At 43.7% G+C, this 26,770-nt stretch overlaps 5 protein-coding genes across 5 annotated transcripts; 3 read left to right on the forward strand and 2 right to left on the reverse strand.

Moving 5' to 3' along the window:
- Window positions 1-14: 14 nt before the first annotated feature.
- On the reverse strand, window positions 15-4,120 carry PVX_085820 (AAA family ATPase, putative; the record flags this gene model as incomplete). Its single annotated transcript, XM_001616777.1, has 1 exon — window positions 15-4,120. One exon carries the CDS (start codon window positions 4,118-4,120, stop codon window positions 560-562), a length of 3,561 nt encoding a protein of 1,186 aa, XP_001616827.1. The 3' UTR covers window positions 15-559.
- A 586-nt stretch (window positions 4,121-4,706) lies between these two features.
- On the forward strand, window positions 4,707-6,783 carry PVX_085825 (deoxyhypusine synthase, putative; the record flags this gene model as incomplete). The annotated part of the gene is made up of 1 exon (XM_001616778.1): window positions 4,707-6,783. Exon 1 carries the CDS (start codon window positions 5,416-5,418, stop codon window positions 6,781-6,783), a length of 1,368 nt encoding a protein of 455 aa, XP_001616828.1. The 5' UTR covers window positions 4,707-5,415.
- A 1,590-nt stretch (window positions 6,784-8,373) lies between these two features.
- PVX_085830 (actin II) lies at window positions 8,374-11,001 on the reverse strand (the record flags this gene model as incomplete). Its single annotated transcript, XM_001616779.1, has 4 exons — window positions 10,205-11,001; window positions 9,994-10,063; window positions 9,207-9,654; window positions 8,374-9,056 (listed from the first exon to the last, which is right to left on the reverse strand). The coding sequence occupies exons 3-4, from the start codon at window positions 9,652-9,654 to the stop codon at window positions 8,374-8,376; spliced, it is 1,131 nt and encodes a 376-aa protein (XP_001616829.1). The 5' UTR covers window positions 9,994-10,063; window positions 10,205-11,001.
- Window positions 11,002-13,474: 2,473 nt separating this feature from the next.
- On the forward strand, window positions 13,475-22,688 carry PVX_085835 (hypothetical protein, conserved; the record flags this gene model as incomplete). Its single annotated transcript, XM_001616780.1, has 5 exons — window positions 13,475-13,583; window positions 13,750-13,938; window positions 14,161-14,639; window positions 14,820-16,555; window positions 16,712-22,688. 5 exons carry the CDS (start codon window positions 13,475-13,477, stop codon window positions 22,419-22,421), a joined length of 8,223 nt encoding a protein of 2,740 aa, XP_001616830.1. The 3' UTR covers window positions 22,422-22,688.
- Window positions 22,689-24,426: 1,738 nt separating this feature from the next.
- On the forward strand, window positions 24,427-25,981 carry PVX_085840 (nuclear transport factor 2, putative). Its single transcript, XM_001616781.1, has 3 exons — window positions 24,427-24,921; window positions 25,158-25,420; window positions 25,617-25,981. Exons 1-3 carry the CDS (start codon window positions 24,842-24,844, stop codon window positions 25,649-25,651), a joined length of 378 nt encoding a protein of 125 aa, XP_001616831.1. The 5' UTR covers window positions 24,427-24,841; the 3' UTR covers window positions 25,652-25,981.
- The last annotated feature ends 789 nt before the right edge of the window (window positions 25,982-26,770 follow it).

The raw sequence follows: 26,770 nt of genomic DNA on the forward strand, positions 1-26,770 counted from the left end.
GTGTGGAGCGGCGGAGCAGCGGTGAAGCAGCATGGCGGTGGAGCATCGATTCACTCAATAATGCTGTGGGCGACGTCGCGCTGGCATGCCATCACTCTGCTGTTGCGAAGCAATCAAAGGGCTTTGCGCACGTGGGTGTTGGAAATGTCGCCCAGGTTGGGATAATTCTATGCGTCGTAACATGAAGGGAGCGTCCGTGCCCACCCCCCATTTCCGCAAATGTTAGCTGCGCACAGAGGGGGGGAGGAGCCTCTGTGGCCACAATTGCGCGTATGAAAACACACCCGGAGGAACAAAAACAAATTGCGAAGTTGTTAAGTTCAAACAGGTTGTAGACGGAGTAGAGGCATCAAATTGCACAATGAAAATAGGAAGAGAAAAAAGGGGGGCAATTCCTTAATGTGGGATGCCTCCCTTTTATCTCATCGGGTGTTTTTTTAAAAGCGATTGCTATGAGTGTGTGCAAAGGTGGGGAGGATCGCTTTCTTTTGCGCGCCTTCTCCCTCTTCATCTTATTCTTTTTCTTCTCCTCCTCACCACCTTTTTTTTTTCCCTCCAGTTACCCTTTTTTTTGTTCGTTATACCTTTTATAGAAATTTATAAGCTTGTCGGATGTTTGCGGTTTAATTTTTTTTAAGACCTTCACAAAATGCTCTTTGCTGAGACCGACCAGAGAACTTCTGGGGAAGGCTCCCCTCCGCATTTGTTTTTCATTTCTACACTTTTTCAGAGTCTCTCTTAATGCGCATATGGATGCTTCTCTGCAAATGTTTACAATTTCGGCCCCGCTATACTTTTTTGTGCTCTTGGCCAAAAATCGGCACAGCTGTGTGAAATTGTTATCATGAGGGGGTGGGGGTTCCCTTTGGCGGTCCCCCTGCACATGATCGCCGTCGTTTGCCCCCCCTGTAAATTGTTCTTCATTTACCGTTTTGGCATTTCCCCCACCTTTTTCACATATAGAGAGATCGACCCGCTTTGGCGCTTCCTCTTCCTCCAGCAGGGCATTCACGGGGCCACACGAATCCGCGTTACAATCAACATAATGTTTTTCGTTCTCCAGTTGGGGTTTTCCCACTGTGCGCATTTTGGCCGTGTCTAGGGAGGGATTCCCACACGATTCGATTGCTCTCCCATCTGATGAAAGGTCCCTTTCCTCGTTGGTCGTCCCCACGTAGGAACTACTTGGGGGGTCATTTCCCCGCAGCCCATTTATCATATTATTAATTTTGTAAAACTTTAGAGTCTTCCTAAGAATAGATAATCTGGACTTATAATTTGGGAGGGGCACATAAATAATTCGATCGAATCTCCCCGGCCTTAACAAAGCGGGATCGATAAGATCAGGTCGGTTGGTGGCCGCCAAAATGATTACATCTACACGGTTGTAAATTCCATCAATTTCGTTTAGCAGTTGACAGAGCACCCTGTTGGTGACGAAATTTTGGTTCAGATTTCTGCTCACCGCGATGGAGTCAATTTCGTCAAAGAAAATTACACAGGGGTTGTTCTCCCGAGCTTTCTTAAATATATTTCTAATTGTCTTTTCGGATTCTCCAACATATTTAGAGAAAATTTCTGGCCCCTTAACACTGATGAAATTCATGTTTATTTCGCTAGCTATGGCTTTTGCGAACAAAGTTTTGGAACACCCTGGGGGGCCATAGAGCAGTATTCCCTTGGGGCTCTGTATGTTATATTTTTCGTACACCTGTTTGTATTTTTTTGGGTATATTAGGCACTCCTTAATGCACCTCTTCACAAATTGGTAGCCCCCGATGTCTTTGATTCTCGTCTTGGGGATATCTACGTAGAGTTCTTTCATGCCGGACGGCTTCACATATTTTAGCCCCTTCAGCAGGTGTTTGTACTTGAGAAGGTGCGCCGGTTCGCCTGGTTTGGGGGGCGATCCGGGCTGCCGGCCTTTCCCCCGTGGGACTGCTTCCTGGGTTGCCTTCGCTTCCGCGGTAGGTTGTCCGGGTTTTTCAGCGGTATGTTGTCCCGGTTTTGCGGCGGTATGTTGTCCCGGTTTTGCGGCGGTATGTTGTCCCGGTTTTGCGGCGGTATGTTGTCCCGGTTTTGCGGCGGTATGTTGTCCCGACTTTTCAGCGCGTTGCTGTCCCGGTTCTTCCCCCTCTTCTCCCCCTCCTTTTTGCCTTACTTCCCCCCCTTTCTTTTCTCCCTCCCCGCTGCTCGCTCCCCGCAAGGCGCCCCTAAACGCCCTGCGAGACACAACGCGATTTTCCCTCAAATACATGTACATGGAGACGTTGATTAGCGCGTTGATGTCCGAGCAAGTGAAGGACTGGCACAAGTCAGCAATTTCTTTGATTTGCTTCCCACTTATGTTGTGGTGGATTCTGTTTAGCTTCTTCTTAAAAATGGCAATTCGGTCCTTCAAGTTGGGTACATTTATCTCGATATCTTTGTCAAACCTACCACTTCTCCTCAAGGCTAAGTCCATTTGGTTAATGTAGTTCGTTGCCCCTATCAAAATGGTGTGTGTATTCTTCTTTATTCCATCCATATTGTTAAGCAAAGAAGAAGTGTACAAATTTATGTTTGCGTTTTCTCTCTTCTCACAGAGAATTTCAATTTCGTCAATGAACACGATGGAGCATTTGTTTTCTTCTTTGTACCTCTTGTAGCATCTTAAAAAAAGCTCATTAATCTTCGACCCGCTGTTATTGTTATCGATTAGATCTGTGCTTTTTAAGATTTCCATTTCGGGCAGGATGAGGTCTTCCTTCAGATGGTCATCAACTAACTGCCCACTTTCGTTGTGACAGCCCATTTGTCCCTCTCTGCATTGCTCTGGTGCGTCCTCCTCTTTTGACCCAATCAGGAGACTCATTTTATTTTTTAACTTTACGTTTGATAACTTCCTCCTCAGTTGTTGTAACTCCTCCTTGATTGCCAAAGCGATGAAGGTCTTTCCACACCCGGGAGGTCCGTGCAGCAAAATGCCTCTGTTTATGTCGATGTGGAATTCGTCATATACCTTTTTATAAATCAGAGGCAGTAAAATGTAGTAGTAAATTTCGTCCTTAATTTTGTTGTACCCCCCTATTTTTTTCAGTCCCTTCTTTTTTCGGCTTTCCGTATTTTTCAGGTAATTTTTTTCTTTTCCCTTTTTGGTGCTATCACGGGGGGGGGTGCCTTGATCGGGCTCTTCATCGGGCCCTTCTTTGGTTCCGTTTCCCCCGGGGTGGGCACCCCTCGCGGCGTCATCACCGTTGTCATCTCTTCCCTCATCGCTTCTCTCATCGCTTCTTCCCCCCATGGCTGCACCCCCCGAGCGAGCCGCGGCCACCCTCTCCACGACAATCCTGCTACTCTGACTCACGTAGGGGACGCGGAAATCCTTACCGAGCGGAGCCACATCCCAGGGTTGCTTCTCTTTCATTTGGACGCCCAGCTCGGTGACGACCAAGCGGGTGTGCACACCCAGCACAGAAATTTTGAGGCAGTTTCCCGAAAACAAGCAAGTATTTAACAAGGACAGATTTATGTACCTCTCCATGTTCTTGCTTTTTAGGTTACTCCAAAAGGACTGCAACATGTAGCTACTATGTTCGTCATGGTAGTAGTCCTTCAGGTTTTCATACGGTTCGCTGGTTATTTCCTGCACCCCGAGTTTTATTCGTTTGATGGGGGTGTACAGCTCCGCCTTCCTCATTTGGACGCGCACGTTGGGGTGTTTATTGTGAAGTTGCTCTTTGCGAGATTGCTTACTGTGCGATTGCTTCTTGCGAGATTGCTTCTTGCCCCCCCCGCTGGCATGCCCGTTTTCGCCATCCTCCTCCTCACCCTCCTCACCCTCCTCACTTTCGCTCGACGCGCCAATCTTCAAACTGCTCAACACAAACGCATTCGCAAAGACGTCATTCCACTTTGTCTGCCTTTTCAAGTTCAGCTCAGCACACCCCTTCACGCAGCAGCAGACATATGCCTTCCTCCCCCCCTTCGTGCGGCACACAATAACGTTGTCATTTTCATTTAGCATTAACTGTTTAAGCAGCTCGCGCGAGCAGTGCAGGTTGAAATTACTCGCTATGCTTGCCCTTTCTTCTTCCTCATTGTAAGGGAAAAAATTCAGGTTCACATGGTGGGTGTCCATCGGGAGGGGCCTCCCCAGTTCTGCAACGGTCTGCACTTACGTTTGAGTGTAGCTCCCCCGTTTTGTCTCAAACCCGTCGGGCGTTGCTTCGGACAGGGCGGGTGCTCACCTTAACCAGTAGGCACAAGCACATGAGCGCGTCGCGTACGTAGCTAATGCACCCCTTGGTTAGTGACGCTCGCACTCGGCTTGCAATTTTGAGCAGCTTGAGGGGCTAACCCTAATTAGTGCCCTTTCGACAAATTTACTACTCGAATATGTCACATGTGCTGCACTCTATCAAATGCAAAGGCTACACAATTGGGGAAGGGAATAAATGAGTTTCCCCTAATGGGCAAAAAAGGAAAAAATGATCACAAAATGGGGTAGTTACTTCTTAAAAGCGCTGGAAAAAAAAAAAAAAAATAGGCAGGTAATAGTTCCCGTTCCGGAGAGCGTATTGGAGAGGCCCCTTCGTAATATAACAGGTGTTTTCTCTCGCTATCGTCACGTCGGTTTAATTATATTTTTTTTTTGCCCTACATTTCTCGCTCTATTTCGCTGCGCATATGAATGATTACCCCCCGTGGGAACAAATAAAAAAAGCGGAGCAAACCGTAATTGGTACAAAAAAAAAAAAATTCATTTTTTGATGCAAAAAGTAGGAAGAAGGAAAAGAGGCCCACCAGAGTGGTCAAAATTGCGAAAATAGAACAAAAACGGCTAAGCCGATTTGAAGAGCTGCCAAGTGGAAGTGACTCCCAAGTAAGCAGTCTTCGAAGGGCCAACTGGAAGCGACTCCAAAGCAAGTAGTCTTTGCAGGGCCAACTGGAAGCGACTCCAAAGCAAGTAGTCTTTGCAGGGCCAACTGGAAGCGACTCCCAAGTAAGCAGTCTTCGAAGGGCCAACTGGAAGCGACTCCCAAGTAAGTAGTCTTCGAAGGGCCAACCGGCTTCTGCCCCCCATTGGATGCTACACAAACGAACGTGTACATAAGGAGATACAAAATGCTTGTCACTCCCCCTTCTTGGGTCCCTGCATTCTGCAAAAAGTAAAACGTGGGAGTGAAAATACCATGAACAGTTTTGTCCGAGATAAGGGGTGAAAAAAAAAAAAAAAAAAGTACCAACAGAGATTGTCACTCTGGGAAGTAAAGAGCCACCGGAAAGATAAAGACGTTCAAGGAGCACTTCTACTTCATACACTGCACAGGTGCGGTGCATATATGCCTCTACTCTTGTACGATCAACTGATCCGTCCCCCGCCAACACCAACAGTGCGACCTGTTTGGGTATCCCCGTTAAGTCTACCCCAGTATGACGAACCAAGGGGCTTTTAAGGAGGTTAACAAAATCAGAAGCGAAAGCGACGATGGAGAGAGCAGCGATGAGAAAAGCGGAATCGAGGACGCCAAGTCGTCCGTGTTTGTCAAGTCGAACAAAATTCCCGAAAACACAGATGTGGTGAAAGGAATTAATTTCGAAGAAGAAGTGAATTTGCACCAATTTGTAAACCAGTACAAGTACATGGGGTTTCAGGCCACCAACTTGGGCATAGGAATTGACGAGGTGAACAAAATGATTCATTTTAAGTATGCCGAGGGGGGAGAAGGGACGCAAGATGGCCATGACAATGACCATGACCAGGACAGCGATGACGAGAGGCAAGCGCTGCCCAAAAAAAAAAAATGCCTAATATGGTTATCCTTCACCTCAAACATGATATCTAGCGGGTTACGTGAAATATTCGTGTACCTCGCGAAGAAGAAGTTCATAGACGTGGTTGTGACCACTGCTGGGGGAGTAGAGGAAGATATCATCAAGTGCTTCTCCAAAACGTACTTGGGCGATTTTAACCTCAACGGGAAAAAACTAAGGAAGAAGGGGTGGAACAGAATAGGCAACTTGATTGTCCCCAATGACAATTACTGCAAATTTGAGGACTGGCTGCAGCCCCTGCTGAATAAGATGCTGCACGAGCAGAACAGAAAAAACGAAGAGCTCTTTTTGAGGAAGCTGGACAAGCGCAGGAGGGGAGGAGGGCACGGGGGGGAGAGGGAGCCGCCATCGCCACCGCCACATACGCCACATGCACCATCGCCGCCTTCACCTTGCGACAGCTCCGATGAAGACGAATCGGACATGTTCTACTTGAGCCCCTCCGAGTTCATAGACAAACTGGGGGAGGAAATAAACGACGAAAGCTCCCTCATATACTGGTGCCACAAAAATGACATCCCCGTATTCTGCCCGGGGCTAACAGATGGGTCCCTGGGGGATAACTTATTTTTTCACAACTATGGGAAGAAAATAAAAAATAATTTGATTTTAGACATTGTAAAGGATATTAAGAAGATTAACTCCTTGGCCCTGAACTGTAAGAAGTCTGGGATCATCATTTTGGGGGGGGGTCTACCGAAACATCACGTCTGTAACGCCAATTTGATGAGAAACGGAGCCGATTTTGCAGTGTATGTGAACACGGCTAATGAGTACGACGGCAGTGATAGTGGCGCAAATACTACGGAGGCTTTATCGTGGGGCAAAATTAAGGCGGGGCACACGAACAACCATGTTAAAGTTTTTGGCGACGCCACGATTTTGTTTCCCCTGATGGTTCTCAACACGTTTTACTTGCACGATCGGGGGGGGAGGCACAACTCGGGTGAAGCGCAGCTCAGGTGAGGAGCAGCTCGGGTGAGGCGCAACTCGGGTGAGGAACAACTCAGGTGAGGCGCAACTCAGGTGAGGAGCAACTCAGGTGAGGAGCAACTCGTGTGGGTACACAACATCGCAGAACATGTGGGGGGAAAAAATCCCAAAATGGGCAAATAAAAAAGTTACGTTAAAAAAAAGTGGCGAACCGAGCTGCAATTTTACCGTCCGCAGTTTTGGCGCAATTTAAAGTGGCTATTGTATAAGGCAGCGTCGTGGAGTTGCCTCACACAGTTGCGCAGTTTTGCTGCTTCCCGTTTTTCCTTTTTTTTGTGCGCACCCTTGCTGTCCCCCCTTTTAAAGCCCAGTTAGCGCTTGGAGACAGCTGGGGACGCATCCCTGTTGCATATGCGATTTGTATTAAACTGTTTATTCGTGTAAGTTTTTCCTAATTAAAGCACAAATTTGTGGTCATATATAAAAATGTATTTAAAAAAAAAAAGTTGCGTGAATCGAGGCCTGGTGCGCATGTATATGCATACACTCGTTATGGAGTGACAAATAGAATTTGCTGCTTAGGTATGTCTATTTTTGCGTGCACTCCTCTTCCCCCCAAGGCAGGCGGGTGAATGGGTGAATATGCGAATGGGTGAGTCGGTGATTGTGCGAATATGCGAATATGCGAATGTGCGAATGTGCGAATGTGCGAATGTGCGAATGTGCGAATGTGCAAATGTGCAAATGTGCGAATGTGCGAACGTACGAATGCGCGAATGTGTAAATATTTGCATACGTCTACTGCTCAAGTATGCTGGGCGGGCGCCCTCGCGGAGGGACGCCCCTGTAGGCACTGGGAAGGCCATAAGCATACATAATTTTACGAGCACATGAGCACACTCCCCCCTCCCCATCTGCGCGCAAAAAAATAAAAAATAACAAACTGCTTTTTAAAAAAAATGGAATATGCTAAAACAAATGCACTTAGAGAATCACCAAAAATTTAATCTTTAAACAAATACGTTTCAAAAATGAAAATAAAGATCATAATATTATTTGGGGAATGTCAAACTAAATAGGATTCAAATGGAGACTTGGCAGAGCGAAAGGGGGGGTTGCCTGTATGCATGGACGAAGGTGTGTACATGCTCCCGGGTGTTGGGGGGGGCCACCGGGTAACGTAAAACATATAGGGCCAAAACGGCATCGTGGGGAGGAGAATGGGTGTGGAAAAGAAGATGGATGAGTAAACGCACAGCTGCGTAAAAGCACAGCTGTGTAAATGCGTATCATATAAATGTATAAAATAAGCTGAGCGCCTTTCAAATGGAGGGAATAAATTAAGCGCTTCGATCCCCGCAGGTATGTTCTGTGGGCACACACTTTCGCAGATGGGCAAGGGGCGCGCGCTTCAAAAATGCGTGACATAAAAACTTTGATCTGGTAGGGAGCCTATGGATACATTAGCTGCTGCTACTGGTGGGAAGGACGTTCGTCTTTGCCTAATTGAGCTGCTCTGTGGTGTTCGTGATTGCACGTGGGGATGTATGCCCATTTAGCGGCCCATTTAGCCGCCCACTTGACATGCCTGCACGCGCGCCCCAACGAAGGTGCTTCCCCTTCTTAAAAGCACTTCCTATGAACGATGCTAGGCCCGGCGTCCTCGTACTCCTCCTTGGTTATCCACATCTGCTGAAAGGTAGACAGCGACGATAATATGGACCCTCCTATCCACACGGAGTACTTCCTCTCAGGTGGTGCAATAACTTTAATTTTCATAGAAGACGGAGCTAAGTTGGTCATTTCTTTCGTCAATCTTTCCCCAATATTGTTATACATAGTAGTGCCACCACTTAGAACAATATTATTGTAGAGTTCTTTTCTAATGTCAATGTCACATTTCATTATACTTTGGTAAGCTGTGATGTGTAGTCCTGGACATTCCCTCCCTATTAGCGTCGGATTAAATAAAGCTTCTGGGCATCGGAACCTTTCGCTACCTACGGTTATTAAATTTCCATCTGGCAATTCATATATTTCTTCTATTTGGTCTGCATGTTCCTCTGACTTTTTTAATTCCTCATCATAATCCAGTGCAATATAGCATAATTTTTCCTTTATGTCTCGAACGATTTCTCTCTCGGCCGTTGTTGTGAATGTGTGGCCCCTTTCCGTGAACAGCTTCATCATGTGGTAGGTCAAATCTCGCCCCGCCATGTCGATTCGGTTGATTGCGTGCGGCAGGACGTACCCCTCGTAAATAGGCACGGTGTGGCTCACTCCGTCGCCGCTGTCCAGCACGATTCCTAAGGGGTTAAGCGGGGTTAAGCAGTGTTAAGCGGTGATGAGCGGTGTTAAGCGGGGTTAAGCGGTGATGGACGAGTCGAAATCGTCACACATGGAGAGACACCTGCACAGCCGCCTCCACCCTGCGACCCTGCGAAGCCGCGCCTTACCCGTTGTCCTCCCAGAAGCGTACAGGGACAAAATGGCCTGAATACTCACATACATAGCCGGCACGTCAAAAGACTCAAACATAATTTGAGTCATGCGCTCTCTATTCGTCTTGGGGTTCAAAGGTGCCTCTGTCAGCAGGACCGGATGCTCTTCAGGGGAAACTCTTAACTCGTTATAAAATGTATGGTGCCAAATTTTCTCCATATCATCCCAGTTGGTCACTATCCCATGTTCAATTGGATACTTTAGGGTTAGTATCCCCCTCTTGTTTTGTGCTTCATCGCCTACGTAGCATTCTTTCTGTTCCATGCCTACCATTATGTTTGGCATTTTGGGCCTTCCCACAATTGATGGGAATACACACTTAGGTGCATCGTCACCTGCCAATCCGGATTTCACCATTCCACTTCCATTGTCGACTACTAGCGCTACGGCTTCTTCTGCCATCTGCCAAGAGGGGGGGGTGGTTGTAAAAGGTTTGGGAGGCGCATATTCCGCGTAGCGGCTGGGGGGAAGCCTACGGGTACATCAATTTCTACATTTACGGGTACATCAATTTCTACATTTACGGGTACATCTATTTCTACATCTGCAGGCCCATCTGTATGTACATCTACATGCACATCTATTTCTACATCTATGGGGTCACATATAGGCCTTCTTCCCACTCCCCCCCCCACAGCTGCACCACGTTATCCACTGCGGCAACGATGTAGAAGCAATCTACCCACTGGGCGCATACGCAGGGGGGAAAGAAGAAAGCGTGCGCTTTATATGCCGCCTTACTGTTTTGAGTTTACGCTGGGGCGAAATTGTTTAGGCTCTTGCGGGTTGTTCTTCTATGAAGTATGATTGCCTGGAAATGTAGAATGGGGGTGGGCTATATTGGGATGGCTTTCTACATGTGCGTGTTTTTGCTCATCTGACAGTGCATCGCGCAGGCGTACAAAAACATACGCCTTTTTATAATCATACACGTGCCTACATGCACAAGTACCTCTCTGTACATATGCTATACACCTATACGCATGTACACCTTTTACGTATGCATATTTAAACTAGAAAATGATTTTCAAATTTTATTTATCATTTTTCTCTGGCTCTTTTTGCATAAATATAATTTTTTTTTTTTCTTTTCTATCCTCCCACCGTTTTACTTTTTTATTACTATGTACTTTGTTTCGGCCACCTATGGCAGAAAGGGGGCGGATGTCACTCCGTGGTGCTGTTATGTATATGTGCGTTTGTGATAGTGCTTCTTCTCTTCTCTTCTTTTTTTTTTTTTGTTAAATCGTTCAGGCGAAAGAACCACGCTGATGCATGTAAATCGCGAGTTTTCGCGGCATGTGCATGTATGGAAGCGCGCATGTACTGAAGCACGCGTGTACGGAAGCGCACGTGTATGTAGGCAGAACGCGTGTATGGTTGGCAGAAGGCATGTAGCTATGCATGTAGAAGCGCGCCCCTATACGTTATGTATGTATTATTTGCGTATGCATATATTTTTTGAAGTCCCCTCCTGCTTTTTCAGCTCACACAGTTTGTTAAAACGGTTTCCCCCAGCAGGTGAATAATATTTTTAAGTGCCAAATGCCGTCATAGAACCCCCAAATGTGAAATTTTAAAAAGCATAATAGAGAAGAAGTTGATTCTTATTTTCTCAAAGTGGGAATATCTCCTTACGCGTTGAAATAAGTAAAATGTATTTTTTTTTTTTTTTTAAACACTCGCGACATCGTGTATGTATTGGCTGAGGCGAAGCATATGAACTGTTTTTTTGCGCTACATTGGGGGGCACTTTTTTGGGCTACTTTTTTTTCGCTACTTTTTTGCGCTTTATTTTGCGCTTTTTTTTTGCACTGCTTTTTTGCGCTACTTTTTTGCACTGCTTTTTTGCGCTGTTTTTTTGCACTGGTTTTTTGCGCTACTTTTTTGCACTGCTTTTTTGCGCTGTTTTTTTGCACTGGTTTTTTGCGCTGTTTTTTTGCGCCTTTTTTTTTTTTTTTTTTTTTTTAATGCGAAAGGGGAATAATAAAAAAATGACTTTTCAATAGCGTGACAAAATTTAGAGCCAAACCATGTTGGGGCTTCATGGAAGAGGCACTTCTTGTGAATGGATAAGGTGAAGGGAAAATGCGTTGAGTGGGAAAATTGGTTGGAATGTGCCGCTCTCGCATATGTACGTAAAAAAAAAAGGTGATAGGAAGTAACGTAAACTTGTTCACCCGTGGAGCATACTACGCACATTTGAGAAGGAAAGCCAAAGGGTCATTTTGGAAAAAAAAGGGAAAACACACGCAGATATTTTATGTACACGCACCAACCGCTGCAGTAGCATGTCACTTTCGAATAAACTGAGAGTCAAAAATCATGTGTGTAGAGAAAAATTTATGGATGGCGTGAAAATGTTTAAGTGGAGTTTTTGTGAAATAGCCCCCGCGGTGTATGTAGAATATGCCATATTGCTTAAAGGTGCGGAAGACATTGAAAGTGCCCCCATTAAATGGTAATATTTTTTTTTTTTTTCCCAAGAGGGTTAGCCATTTTGTTAATGCGCAAATGGGGAAAAAAGGTATGAGCATAAGAGCGTACGTACTTGATGGCCCCCATATGTGTCAGTTTTACGGCTATTTCACAGGTGTACATGAAAGATGAGCGTTTTTAGGAAGAGCACCTTCCATTTTGTTCGCACCGATTGGGCACACCTCCACGTAGATGCTGCCCATAAATATATTTAGGCATGTGTGCATGCACGGGTTATACATACAAATGCGTCGACGCGAACATATCGTGCACGTGTTACTTGGGACCAATCCACATTTTGCACCTCCCTCTGTTACGCGGTGTTACGCGGCGTCATGCGATGTTATGCGGTTTAAATTTCCCCCCTTTTGCGATGTTTAAAAAAAACACCGTAGTGATACCACGCCCAGGGCGAAATACACCCCATTGGAGCACATTTGCGCAAAAAGATGCCTCTTTCGCTTCACCTCCCCAACAGACCAACATGGTGAAAACGCTTCGCACAATTCCGTTCTGCATGTGGATGTTCCCCTCCACCATTTTGTGTATTCTACTTGGTTAATTTAAAAGAAAAAAAGGATATAAAAGTTTTTTTTTTTTTTTTAAGATGTTCAATGTGTAGCAGTTCAGCAGTTAGCAAACAAACACTGCATAGTTCACTCTCCCTTTTTTTCTGTAACACTTTAAATCCTTTATAGCACATACGAAATGTGAACAATTGCACAGTCTCTTCTCAATAAGACGTTTGAACTCTCTTAAAAATTCAAAAAAAAAAAAAAAAAAAAATGAACATCACAACGAGCCTCATATGTGGGTATAATATGTTCCATTTTTAGGCTCCACGAAAAATAGCACTTTTTTGAGAGGCTCCTTTACACTCATTTTTAATGCAACAATGTAGTGACCAAGAAGTAGGGAAATGACTGGAAGGTGAAATGTACAATAAGGCCGTGTTTCCCCTTGGGGGATGTTTCAAAGGGCTTCTCACACGGAAGGCACTGCACAGTTGTACACTTTTGTTTGTCTGTTTCTTTTTTTGATTGATGATCTACTGGGATGCTGCAAATTTTGGATGGGCTGACTGGCTCATCGTTTTTGCTCAGCTTTTGCTGCTTCCCGATTGACTCTTTCAACGTGCTAAATGTGACACCCATCTATTTTGCTCTTATTATGGCCACAGGGAGGTGTAACAACTCTCGGGAGAAAAATGATTGAGGCAATTCCATTTTCCTCAAGTGCTCGAAGGTACATATGCAGAACTGCGCTTCGGTTTAGCCTAGCACGTAATGCACAGCATATTTCATTGTAAAAAGGGGGTTGAGCTTGCTAATAAAGTGCCAAAAAAAGGGGAAGAAAAAAAAAAAAAGATAGCAAGGTTTTTTTTTTTTTTATAATCCCCCGTATAGGCCCCAATGATATCCTCACACATGGTTAAGCAGCCGAGTTGTGTGTGGCCATTCCGTTTTTTTTGCCAATGAACTGGTGAAAGGGGAAGATTGCAAAATTGCAAGGGGGCGCAACTGCGGAGATACGAAGAGGAAAATAATATACTAGTAAAGTAATAAGCCAAAAAAGTAAAAAAAAAAAAATAATAAAGGAAAAAAAAATAAAAAAAAAAATACAGAACTGCCCTGCTGCGCAGAGAGCGGGAGGAGCCAAGCTACCAAACAAAATGCACAGAATGGGACGTAGGTAGATCCCCACTGAGCCCTCTGAAGAATATTTTGAAAGGCGCAAAATCAGCATGGAAGAAAGCTTGTCGGATAGATACTTCAGCTTTCGGAACAGCTCAAAGCAGCGAAACACGTCGCAGAGGTTTTTCGAGTGGATCCTGAACTACCCCCTGTTCAACGGTGAGTCTAGTGCCGCAGGAGATGAGCGGAATAGAGCGGAATAGAGCGGAATACAGCGGCGCGTTGTGCAGTGGTGCATCGGTGCAGTAGTGCGTCTGTGCAATAGGGCATATGTACAACCGTGCTAACCGCTTGCTTTCCCCTTTTTCCCCCCCTGCACCCCAAGAAATCCGAAACAGCAACCTGTCTAACCGCTTCAGCAGCCTCTGCGTAAACGACGGGGAACATTTTTACCCGAAGCAGACGCAGGCAGAAGTGAAAAGGAGAAGATCGAAGAAGAAGGACTCCAGCGTGCCCATCAGCGAACCCAACGAACTGACCACGAATTTGATTGAAAATGGAATAAGGCAAGAAGGTAATGAAGGGGGGAAATAATTTAGCGAGTAAGCGCCCCCGCAGTTAGTAAAAAGGCATACTTTGGGAAAGTAAACGCGTTCGCACGTTGCACTGTAGCTGTTTTTGCGAAGTTGGCGCGAATGGCGAGAATGGAGAGAATTTCACAAATGGCGCGAAGTGGAGGCTGCTCAACTTGGCCACAATTTGTAATTTTTTTTTTCCCCCCCTTCTGCCCCTTCAGACTACAGCCTCATAGTGAACAACAAGTTTTACGCGAAGATAATTAAAAGGAGCGAACACATTTACAAAACCTACAACGACGCTGTCAAGGACGAAAGAAAGAAAAAAAAAGTATTTGAAAAAGTTAAAGAAAAATATTTAAAAAAAAGAGAAAAGTGTGGAAAGTATATTCCACCTGTAGTTCCCGTGAATTATTCTGCAAGGGAGAAAAAAAAAAAAAAAAAAAAAATTTTGGACGAAGAATTTAATCCTTTTTTTACCTTTTTCGAAAGGGACATTAACAAAAATGTGTACCACCAGAGTATCAATTTTTCTCTGAAGACGAACATCCACCTCAATCGGTACTTTTACAAAGTGATAACCAACCAGCTGCGCTACTACCGGATTAAGAATGACTTACGCGTCCCCGTCGTCAACATGTTGAATGAGATTTCGAGGTATTACCACAGTTATGGCTACGACATTTTGACAAACGTGAAGGTAAGGTGGGTGGGGCAGCCTCGTTTAAGAAGTTTCCCTCCCTTGGGGTGCGTGTCTCTGCGCAGATAGGATGCAGCCCCAGCTCTAACCCTATGCGTGTGACTGCGTGTGTGGCTGCGTGTATGCAGATTTCCCCGCACGCACTTACACCCCGGGATGTCTGCTTTCCCCCCCGTGCAGGTGAAGTACTTCCCCTATAAGAGCCCCTCAAACAGCTTCTACATCAACGGGCTGGTGTTCAGCAACTGCTCGATATACTTCGACGATGTGGAGATAAAGAACCCAAAAATATTGCTACTCGACGCGGAAAAAAAAAACAGCTACGAAGTGCTCGAGCAGTGTTATAACAACAAATACAATTACACATATTTCATTTTGAAAAAATTGAGCAACCGAAATTTGAACATTATTTTAATTCACGGGGAAGTAGACCTTTACACGAAGAAGTTGCTAATGAGTAAGAAGATATATTTTTTCACCAGCATTAAGAAGAAAAATTTATGCCGCCTGTCCAACATGCTGCGCACGAAGGTTTTAAGTTACGACGACTTTGTAAACTTTGACAGCAACAGTTATGTAGCCAAAGCGAATTATTTCAAAATTGAGAGGTATAGAAAAAACGTGAAGAATATTTTTCTCTGTTGTAGTGGGAATTTTCTGACCATCTGCATATTTGGGAGGAAGGAAATCCGGGATGGGGTCGAACCGCAGGTGGGGAGTACTCCCGCGAATAGCACGTCCACAGTTAGTGAAGTCCCCTTTTCCAACTTTAATAATCCAAATGAGAGACACACACCGGAGGGAGGAACCAAACCGCGGGGGGGAGACCTCTTCTACACGCTGCTTAAAAAAGAAATGAAGAAACAAAATGTACTAGAGAACTTCCTCCAAGTGTATTACAAAAACAAAAGTGATGATTACTTAGTGGATTATTTTTTCCAACACAAAGAAAAAAAAATAAGTCTAATGGGTAGGGACAGACGCATAAACAGGAGGGAGGCACTAATCGATCATATAAAAAATGTAATTATAATTAAGAAGGTTAAAAAGTTGCTAAAATTTTGTCTTTTCTTAACCTTCCACGTGTATAAACAGCTTCATTTGAACAACTACATGGGGAGAATGCTGCAGAGAGTGCCGGTCGGAAGTATACACACAAATGCGATTTGCGACAGTTTATACAAAAAAGTGAGTGAGGCCATTCTATCCTCTTCCATTTTTTTTTTCTACAATGATACGAAGAGGAAGATAAAAAAGACGCCAATAAATTTCATGTCAAATTTGTTCCACTTAGTAAATGTAAATAACCCGCTGGCAAAAGAACGAATGAAAAGTTTGCACATGCTGATTAAGGCAAATAAAATTATTAAGGAACAAATATGCAACAATTATGAGCATTGCTTCTTCAACGCTGGAAAAAATAAAGTAATAGACCTAGTGAATTATTTTTTTTTTAACAATTTTATGAAAAACTGGGAAAGCAATTACAACTATGTGTACTACTATTTAAAAATTATTAACAGCTCCTATTTGTACTGTAGTAGGAAAAATTTAGTCACAAAGGAGGAGGATTTTTTGAACGACTCAAATTTGATGTTCCATCCTGTATTTTCTAACGACGAAATTGTGATGGAGAGAAAGGTGAATGAAAAGGCAGAGGAGATTATTGCCCAGAATATCCTTTTCTACTGCTACCATTTGGAAGCAGCCAAGAATATAGAAATGATAACTTATTTCATCTGCCCCAATTATATGTTCATTAATAATTTGTACAATTGCGTCAACATGTATCTCTTTGACAGTCAGAACCTCGGCGTGAAGAAGCTCTTCTACAACTTTTTCTTTAACCACAAGTATATTTGCGATGTGTCTTTGCGGCAGTTCGTTTGCGCCATGCAGGAGCTGGCCTACAGTTTGTAAGTGCCCACGGGGAGGAAGAGATGGAGAGAGAAAGAGAGAGGCAAAGGCGGTGCTGAGTCCGGGGCGCTCCTCCAAATGAGCAGCTATGTATCTTAGCCTCCAATCACACATACACTTGTGCAACACATATGCGTGCCGCTGCCCACCCGCAGGAACTGCCCCTTCGACGCGTGCGGGAACCAACTCGGCCACCACCAAATTTGCATCCAAATATTCCTGAAGAGAGTGCTGATCACATTTAAGAAGGAAAGCAGCGATCGAGAAGAGGAGGAAGTGAGCATGAACATCATCTGCAGCAGGTGTGACTTGCTCCAGGAGAAAGTGCTCAACAGCAGCGTTTCCCTCAGCGAATTCCTTCTAAGCATTATACAATCCGACAGTTACGTAAACGTCCAGTGCAACCACAATGGGAAAAACAACGCCTACGAGTTGAGTTACAAAGATTTGACAGTTTGCTTCCTCCTGCACGATAACGATATTTATAAGAGCATCAAACTGCGCAGGAATGGCAAAGCTGTGCATGCGCGAAGCAGCGAATGCAGCAGTGCGCGCGGCTGTTCGCACAACCACTGTGATGGAATCGCCAACTCAGAACGGAGAGTCAAACGCTACATCAAGAAGAACATGCAAAAGGTCATCCGCAGTAGCGTCTTTTACCACTACCCCTGCAAGTGCGTAACGAGAAGGAATAAGTGTAAATTTGAAGAAGGCAAAAAAATAAAAAAAAAAGAACAAGTGTACACAAATTTTAACCTATACAATATAATCGAAAATTTCCCCTTCTTTACGAGCTCCATGCTCCCCATGTACTGCTCACTAAAGTATTTAATTTACAGCTGCGTAATACACTACTATAGATCTAAGAATAGGCACCTTTATGGGAAGCCGTCCTCAAAGAAGAGGAAAAAGGAGAAATTTAAAAACCCCTCATCCCCGTTGTACTTTACAAATAAGTGTAAAAAATGTAAGTACATAAAAATTGCCAACTTTTACACCCTAGGGTTCTTCAATGTCTTATTTATAATGAAGAGGATTTTCTTTAACTTTTACATCGCTGTGAATTTTCTCATCGGTTTGGTCAGCAAGAATATGCTCATCAAGGTGAACGAAATTGTCTACTGCGTGAATAACACGGCGTACTTTATAGAGGACAACTTTTTGCTTATAAAGGGGGGGATGGAAAGCGGCAGGGAGGATGAGCAGTTGGAGCGGCAGGGGGGGCAGCAGTGGGAGTGGCAGTCGGAGCGGCAGTCGGAGAAGCCACAGGGGGAGCCACTAGATGAGCACAAAATGGAGGAACCGAACCAGAACGGCGATGGAGCCAACGAACCGCCTATCCAGCAAAAAGACGCTCTCTTGAATGGCGTGATGACCCAGCTGATGTGTGGCGATGAGATGGAGGGTAGAGAAGAAGGAGGAGCGGATGGCCCTGCACAAGCCAAGCAATCTTCGCATCAGCCAAATGGGGATGACACGCACATGAAGGAGGAGGAAACCCTCAAAGGAAAACAAGTACCCTCGAGAGAAGCAGAAAGGGTCGCCAACTGTGACTCGAAACAGGTTAGCAGCAACCAAGCGTACATCTTAAAAGACATCAACAGGATAAAGGAAAATTTAATAAAACAGTTCCTCCTATTTAGAAAGTTTAAAAACAAAATGGGGCACTACAAAAAGCACCTGACTAAAGTGTTCAGGCGCTTTTACTCCTACGCCATTGTGCATTTGATGGAGAGGGAGTTCTCTCTGGACATTGAAATGGTTTTCTCCCTGTACATTATGACGTTGGAAAAAATTAACTTACGAATAAAGGGGGACGTCGAAAGGGTGACCAGGCTGGCCAATAATAGGAAGCTGCAGCATCTGCGTTACGTTACATGGCGTGGTTTGCGGGGTGCGCGGCGTGTGCAGCTTGTGCAGCGGCGAGTGAAGGAGAGTTCTGAGGAGACGGTGGGTGATACGAGGGGTGACTCGAAGAGTGACGCGAAGAACGGCGAGCGAACTTGCGAGGAGGAGCCCTTGTCTTTGCCGCCCATCAGCCACCGTAGAGCCAAACGGAGACCCCAACATGGGCTGGGCAAAGTGCAGCTCATGAGAAGGTGGAGGAGATCCAAAAGGAAGTATGCCCTGGTAAACGACATGAACAGGAGGAGAAGAAGGAAAAGCGAATCGTCCAATTTGGAAAATCCCCCAAGTGTAAATGAAGACAAACCGGAGCTGAGCAACTACTTCTACTTCGTGCGGGAGTATGACGTGCAAAAATTATACACGAAGGAATCCTACTACATTTATAACATCGAAAATTATAGGAAGAGAAAATATCTGGACGATATGAACAAGGAAGAACAGGAACATTCGAAGAAGAAGCTATTCTATTTACACATATCTAAAATAGTGGAGTCAGTAAGGGGAGATAAAAGAAGAAGAAACAAAACGGGGGGTACAGAAAAAGAACAAAAAACAAGTGCCGTCTTTTTGTTAAATCCGAGTGACACGTCGAACTCGATTTTTCACGCACTCATATCGGATAAGTACAAGACCAAGTTGGCCGAAATTTACCACAAGGAGAGGGAGGCGCTCCGGGAGGAGAAGAAACAACACGCTCTGGAAAAACGAATTGACGAAAAGGTGAGCGAAATGGTACTGCTTCGGAGGAAGATCAAACCAAGTGGGAGCAAAGAAAGGGTCACACAGAAGAAGCCTTTTGGTGGAAAGAAAAAACAGCGAAGGGGTAAACCTTCCCCCGCTGCACAGCATGAGGAGATAAAAAAATATTTAAAGAAAAACATCAGAAGGATGACCAACCGGAACCTCACAAATGGAATGATAAACCAACTTTTGAATTGCAAAAATGATGAAGTGGTCGTCATTCCGATAAATGAACACATTTCCGTGTACATATATTTCCCGCTACAGTTTTATTACTTGAGGAAATTTCTGTGCAAAGGAGAAACAACATTTTTAAGGTCACTCATAAAGAGCAACTGCATCAACTTTGATCATAAAAAAAGACACTTTGTAAAAACGTACGACGATAAGTACATCATCAAGGAGATAAATAAATACGAATTTAAATCTTTCATTACAAGATATAAAGAATTTTTTAAACATTTTTCGGACATATTTTTTCGAGGAAAGAAATCGCTCCTGTGCTTCATGTTTGGACTGTACCAAATAGAAATTAAAAAGAGGAGCAGAAAAACTGTCAAAACGTATATCATTTTGGAAAATGTAAAAATCGAAAATACCAACTCGAAAATTTTAATTTTTGATATTAAAGGGGCGAGGAAAAAAAAAAATTTACAAAAATTGATCAAGCAGAATAAGAAGAGCTCCTCCTTTTTCGATCGAAATGATGCCTTCTCGTACAACTCCTGCAAAATGACGGAGGAAAAGGACATGTCGGACGATAATTCCTCCGGTATTTCGGAAAATCTGGGCCACTTTACCAGGTACATTCGCCGGGAAAAGAGGATTAGCTTTAAGGGCGCGGCGCTGTCTCCCTCGCGGATGAACACACTGACGAGCGGGCGAACGAACGGGCGAGCGAACGGAGGGATGAACGAACGGCCCAATACCTTTTACAGCAAAACGGGGTACTTGCACTTCCTCTCCGCGGAGGAGACCAGAAAAGCAGAAAGCAATTCCAAACAGGATGGTGCAGACCACATGGGGGGTCTTCAAAACGGGACGGAAGTTTCCATACCCAATGGAGACAGTGAAAGAAGGCACGGTCTCATAGTCAGCAGCGGCAAAGAGGGAGCACCGAATAAGAAACGTAGAACGAGGAACGGAGTGAGCAGCCAAAGTAACGAAGAAAGGGTGAGGAAGGTTTATACAAAAGTTAGGCAACAAATGCTATGCGGGTCGTTGCGACAACGTCTGGTTGAACCGGTTAAGAAGCCCCATGGGAAGAGTAGGCTGAGTAAAAATTTTTCACAAATGGGTGGGGAGAAAAAAGGCGATCAGAAAAATTGGCGCGTCTTTACAAATGATATAGTACACCACACGAGGATGTTCCTATCCTTGAATGGCAAAATGGCGAAGCTACGGAAGAGGAAAAATAGACGTAGGGGGAAAGGCACAAAAAGGATGAGAACCAAATGTTTATACAACGCAAAGGCGTCACTGCATTTTTTGGCCAGAAAAAAGGAGTACATTCTAAATAGGGACAATTTGAGCAGGCACAAAATAAGGGGAGAAGCTGTATGCGCCCCACAAGGCAGTACCCCCTCACGGGAAGGAACGTACAGCTTCTTAACCAAAGAAGTGTTAGATAGTAAAAATTTGGAGAGCCTAAATTCGATGGAAAAATATAACAACTTTGCAATAGATAACTACAATTGCTTGAAAAATTATACCGTCCTATTTGATGACAATTTTAAAGACTTCATAAAATCTAAGGTGATCAATTTGGAGTACTGTGATTACAAAGATTTGATGAACTCCTTAAGAGAAGATACGGACTTCCTATCCGGGCAGGATATTATGGACTATTCCCTACTTATACATATGGATGTGGCCAATTTTGTAATCATTTTTAAAATCATTGATTACTTAAGACCATACACATGGGATAAATCGGTGGAGAATTTCAGCAAAAGTGTGTTATATTTGACCAAGGGATACAGACCAACTATTATACACTCCGAATATTACAAAAAGAGATTCCTCAGTAACATTAAAAAGTACATTTTTTATTACCTTCCAATACATGCTCTTAAAAAAAAAATTGTCTTTAAAATAGCTGAGAGGAAAGGCTCCTTTTCTGTGTTCACCCTGAGTAGAGGGCACCCATTCAAAGTTTATTTTTTTCACCAACTTTTTAATTTAATATTGAGGTACTATAATAATTACTACATCTATATGAAGTATTTTAATGTCCACCAGGCGTCTCTTCGTAAACGCCCATTTGTAGATATTTTCTCGAGCCAAAATTTGCTTGCCTTTTTAAGCTACTATCAGAAGGAATGCTACTTACACAGTTTGGAGGAAAAGAAAAGGGAAGATGCCCAACTGTGTGACGATTTTTACCTGCAAAATGTACTATCAGATGATGAGTTTTCAGCACAGGACTCTTTTTCAAACCCTTTGAAGAGCGAAATTGCATTACGTAATGGAAATTTAAATAGAGAAATAATGTCGCGCTATTTTGATAGCAACAAAGTGAATAGCAACTCGTCCTACCTGAACAGGGAAGTGGCCACTGCCAAACTGCGGGAGGAGAATGCGCATCTGTATAGCCTCGTTTTTCCGTACTGTACGGTGGATCATCGTGGCGACCCCCGGAATGGCACTGCTGCCTCGTGGAGGGGCGTTGAAAGAGACCTGAAAGGTGATTCCAAGTGGTACCCAAAATGCGACCCAAAATGCGACCCAAAATGCGGCATCCATGGAGGGGACAATCCCTTCGTCCGCGAAGCGAACAACCCATCGCGACCGAACAATCCTGCGAAGGCGAACGGAGAGAAAACCCACGCGCAGGCGGAGCACCCCGCCGACGGCGTGACGAACATGCCGAACTTTTTCAGCCACAGTGACTCCTTTGACGAACGGGAATACGAAAAATTGAAAAAACAATTTTATAAAAAAATTTCCCACTTTCAAATAAAAATTTTGAAAAAGTTGCAAAAAAATAATTTTAAAATAGAAGGCATTTCTCAGCTCGTCCAGAACAACGTCTACTTACATATGACCGACACGAATATGCATTACACGAACATGAACTATCTGGACGTTTTTAACATTTATAACATTTGTGAGAAGGGCTTTCGCTGGGGGAGCAAGCGCTCCAAATGCCGCAAAAGGGAAGACACCCTTTTGTACGTTCCGTCCTACTTTCTCTTCGCGCTGAATAAGAAGTGAGCAGATTGGCATGTAAAAGTAGTGCGCGGTGGGAGGGGTTTTTTTGTGGGGGAAAACTGCAACAAATGCCTCCTAAATGGGAGGAGCCTTCTTTATCTATGGAGAAGCAGCTTGGTTCGCCTTTTTTTTTTGTGTACATTTGATTCCCATTCTTAGTCTGTCATTCCGTTGTTTTGTTGCCCCATTGGGGCTGATTTTTTCCCGCCCCTTTTGCATATTTGTTGCTTGTATGTATGTATGTATGTATGTATGTATTTTTTCTCGCTTTATTTTTTACTTTATTTTTCCCTGTCGTTCCACATTTAAAGGTGCATATTTGTTCCCTTTTGACGAGAACGTTTGAAGCACAGCCGTCTGGCCCTTTGGGTCGATCGGTTAGCACTGCTTTTTTGAAAATAAAGAAAATAGTTATTTTCTTCCCTTCGGTGCGTTGCAAGACGAGTGCCCACTTGATCCGTTTGAGCGGAACGAACAAGTGACGTGAGAAGGCTAACAATGGCCCCCTTGAACCTTCGCGTGTGGCTATATGGTGTTAATACACTATGTTGAGTCACTCAGATTGAGCAAATCACACGATAAAGCAAATGGAATGCTACGTGGGAGAATAACTCGAATGGGGGATGGAACCTGGCGCTCTATTTGCCACATCGCGCGGATGATAAAGTGGTACGGCGGGATTTTCCTAATGGTTTCGTTTGTAGGACACTTTTTGGGAAAAGTCACAGACATCACACGCCTCCTTTTCAACGCATCAAACGTTCTTCTCCACCACGGAGAAATGCAAACCGTGTGTAAGGTGAAGCGCTTTAGAGGACAGGGCATTTTGCTAATTGTGCCGAACGGGGATGGTAAGGACGAACATAAGGAGGCTCTCTCTAAATGTGCTCATTTTTTTTAACCATTATGAATTTGTAATAGTACAAGGAAGTGTGTTCCTACGTACACGATGTGGAAGGTGCAGGTCGGGGAACACTGCATTGCCCTTTTGTACGAGTGTGTAGTTGCTGGGGGGTGAACAAACACGTAACCCCCCGAATATATTTTCAAAGGGGGATTCCAAAATGAGGTAGAGAGGGAAACACATTTTTGCGGAAATGGTACAGTTGGGTGAACATACATGTGCACGTTTTTTCCGCCTTACACTCCGCAGCGGTTCTGTTGTGGCAGGTTAAACTGGCACATTTGCCAAAGGGGGAGAAAAAAAAAAAAAAAAAAAAAAAAGTTTGGATCGTTCATTTTTTGTGAGTTTACGTTGGTTTAAAAATTGTCCGAAAGTGCAATTTTCTCCCTTTCACTTGAATATATTCTTTCTTTCCGTGCGAGGCAAATCTTCATTTTTCCCTTTAACGCTGAGCGAACGTGCCGACACATTTTACCCTACCGATGCCCTCCCCCAGTAAAATAGGCCAAAATAAAACTTAAAAAACGAATCTACAATTGTGACAAATTATACACGTCTGTCATTTGAATGGGCCTGTTAAAAAAAAGGCTTAAGCAGCGCAGTTGGAAAGGGTCCACCGGGCCTTTACGCGCGGTTAGGGGGTTCCTCTCCCTCAATGTAAAGCAAGCGGGTGGGCGAAAAGGTAAAAGCGCACAGGCTGGCACGGCAAAATAGCGGGCACAAAATGGTATGCTTAGTTTTGCCTGCTTAGGCCTACGTCAGAATGGTAAGAGAAGAGACCCTTTGGCCCTCCCCGTGAACCCCCGCGCACGCACATGCGGGAGAAGCACCCACGGACGTGCGGAAATATTTATTCAGCATTACGTTACATTACACTGCATTGCATTATATACGTATCAGCCGTGGAGGAAAAAAAAAAAAAAAAAGCGCTTCAAAGCAGGCATCTCTACACCTTTCCATTTTGAGAACCTCCGCTTAACACTTTAATTCTAGTTGGAGCTTGCATTAAAAAATTAACTGCGCAGTGTTGAAGGTGCGGTATTGAATATGCTATAATATACATTCACATTCATTGCGTGTTCTTTTTTTTTTTTTTTTTTTTTTATGGCCATTTCAAACTTCTCCTTTTAAATAAAAAACTTGTAACGAAAAACACCTCCGAAATAGTGAACACTTCGAAACTGGCGGAAGAAACAAACATCGAGGATACATCCCCCCACCCGTTTGATATGAAACAATTTATGCCAAACATCCAAGCTGCATATTTCTGCATCGAAAGGGAATAACGTTTCTTTATTACATTGTATATTGTACATACGTATGTATTGTCCCACGAAACTTATTAAAACTTTTAACATATCATTTAAATTAGAAAATCAGTTTTTTTAACTTTTCTCCACTGGGCTATTTTTAATACCATCCCAATACGTTTAAGAACTGTTTTTTTTTTTTTTTCATCTTCTCTTTTGAACTTTTTTTTTTTTTTTTTTTAATCATTTTCCCCCCCCTTTTGTAAAAAATGGATATGCTAAATCCTCAGTTCGAAGAGATAGGGAAAGAGTTCGTCAACCACTACTTCCAGCTGTTCAACACGGGGAGGTTAGCCTACCGAACTGAGCGAGGAAGGCGCTGCGCGGATGGGAAATTGGGAGAGAAAAAAGAAATAAAATGGATGAAGAAGCTGTGCAGAGATAGCTACGAGCAATCCTCCCACGCATCCACACACATATATATATATATATATATAAACGTACATACGTATACACCCGTGTGCACATGTATGCCTTCACCAACGCCTATACGCATGCTCCCCTTTCCACCGCCCCCCCACGCAGGAACGAACTGGCTGCACTTTACAAAGACATCAGCATGATGAGCTTCGAAAATGACCAGTGCAGAGGAACAAGTCAAATAATCGAGCGACTCAATAAACTGCCGCCCACCGTTGTCCACAAATGTCTAAGTCTAGATATTCAGCCGACGCCCAATAACGGGATCCTAATTTTAGTGTGTGGAGACATCATCATTGAGGAGAATAAGCCAATCAAATTTGTTAGGAGCTTCCACCTTTTCCCCTTGCCCAGTGGGGGATACTTCAGTAAATATTTTTTTTCACCATCACGCTGCTAAACGCCGCTACTATGTGTGTGATGATGGGGAGTATCTCCAGCAGAGCTACTACATGCGGCGTAACAACACAACACATTCCGCAACGTTACATTTTTGCAATTTTTTTTTTTTTTTGCACACTAATCTGCACAACGCATTTGCCCGTTCTCGCCTTTCCCCTGCAGTTTTTAACGATTTATTCAGATTTTGCATAGGTTAACCGGCAGCACAGACGGAGTAGCGGAGGAGCGCCAGTACCACGGCGAAGTTGAAACAAAGGAAAACTTCGCCAAGATGAGATGAAGGAAAAATTCGAGAAGTCATTTTTGCGCGACTAGCCTATTTTGCGCGCCTTCGTTTATTTATCGTCGCCTTTTTGCCTTATCCTTCGTCCCCCTTTTTTTTTTTTTTTGGAAGAAACAAATTTAATAATTAAATACGAGTTGTTCATTTTAATAACCACTCATTCACCAGTGCATTTTCCCATTATTTTTTACACCCCCATTGCGCTTTCCACATTTATTGTTTAAGAAAAGGATATAGGTCATACAAACAAAAAAAGGAAAAAAAAAAAAAAAAAAACACAAACATATAAACATATGAGCATATAAACATACACACAACTTTTTATTTTATAAATAGCTCCCATTTTATTTCGAGTTGATGAAATGGGTAGGTCGCATATGTACATGCCTATGCTTATGTTGCCATCGGTTTGCCCATATGTTACTGTGCGTAACGAAATGGGAGTAGCAAATGGGGTGTCTCGTGAAGGACTGTCATTACGGAGGGGAAGATAATCCCTTGGGGATGTGCCCTTTTATCGATGGGACGAACAACAACAACGTTTTTTTTGGGAATTTTAAGGCATGTAAAAAAGGGACGACAATTTCGCATTTATTTTGTACGTCACGTGGGGGGTTATAAAAACCAGTTAATCGAAAAAGGGGCTCTCTGAAAGTGCTGCATCGGAAAGCCAAAAATGTACTTATATTTGTACGCATAACTGTAACGTATTTTTTTTTTTTATGCAGCCATTTCTCATCTCACTCATGGTGACATGCGCCATCCGCTTAGCATCCTCAACAGTGTGCACGCGAGCGTTTATTTACACATACATGTAGAGAGAGTCACGCTGGTTTTGATTTCTCCCCATGGAATTCACCAATTGTGTGAGTTTAATTTTGCGCAAAAATGGCAGATATGGCAGATATGCTGAAAAGGTTGAAAAAAAAAATAATAAAATATATAAAAAAATAAATAAAGGAATAAATAAATAAATAACTCGCTCCTCACTTTACACATTTCCATTTTCGCGGAAACGCAATTGCTTTCACGT

Source organism: Plasmodium vivax, chromosome 13 (genome assembly GCF_000002415.2).
Source record: "Plasmodium vivax chromosome 13, whole genome shotgun sequence".
Classification (NCBI taxonomy): Eukaryota; Apicomplexa; class Aconoidasida; order Haemosporida; family Plasmodiidae; genus Plasmodium; species Plasmodium vivax.

Coding starts and splice junctions, on each gene's coding strand:
- PVX_085840 (XM_001616781.1), top strand. CDS start 24,842: ATGGATATGCTAAATCCTCAGTTCGAAGAGATAGGGAAAGAGTTCGTC. Junction 24,922..25,157: donor CAGCTGTTCAACACGGGGAG/GTTAGCCTACCG, acceptor CCCCCCACGCAG/GAACGAACTGGCTGCACTTT. Junction 25,421..25,616: donor GCCCAGTGGGGGATACTTCA/GTAAATATTTTT, acceptor TTTCCCCTGCAG/TTTTTAACGATTTATTCAGA.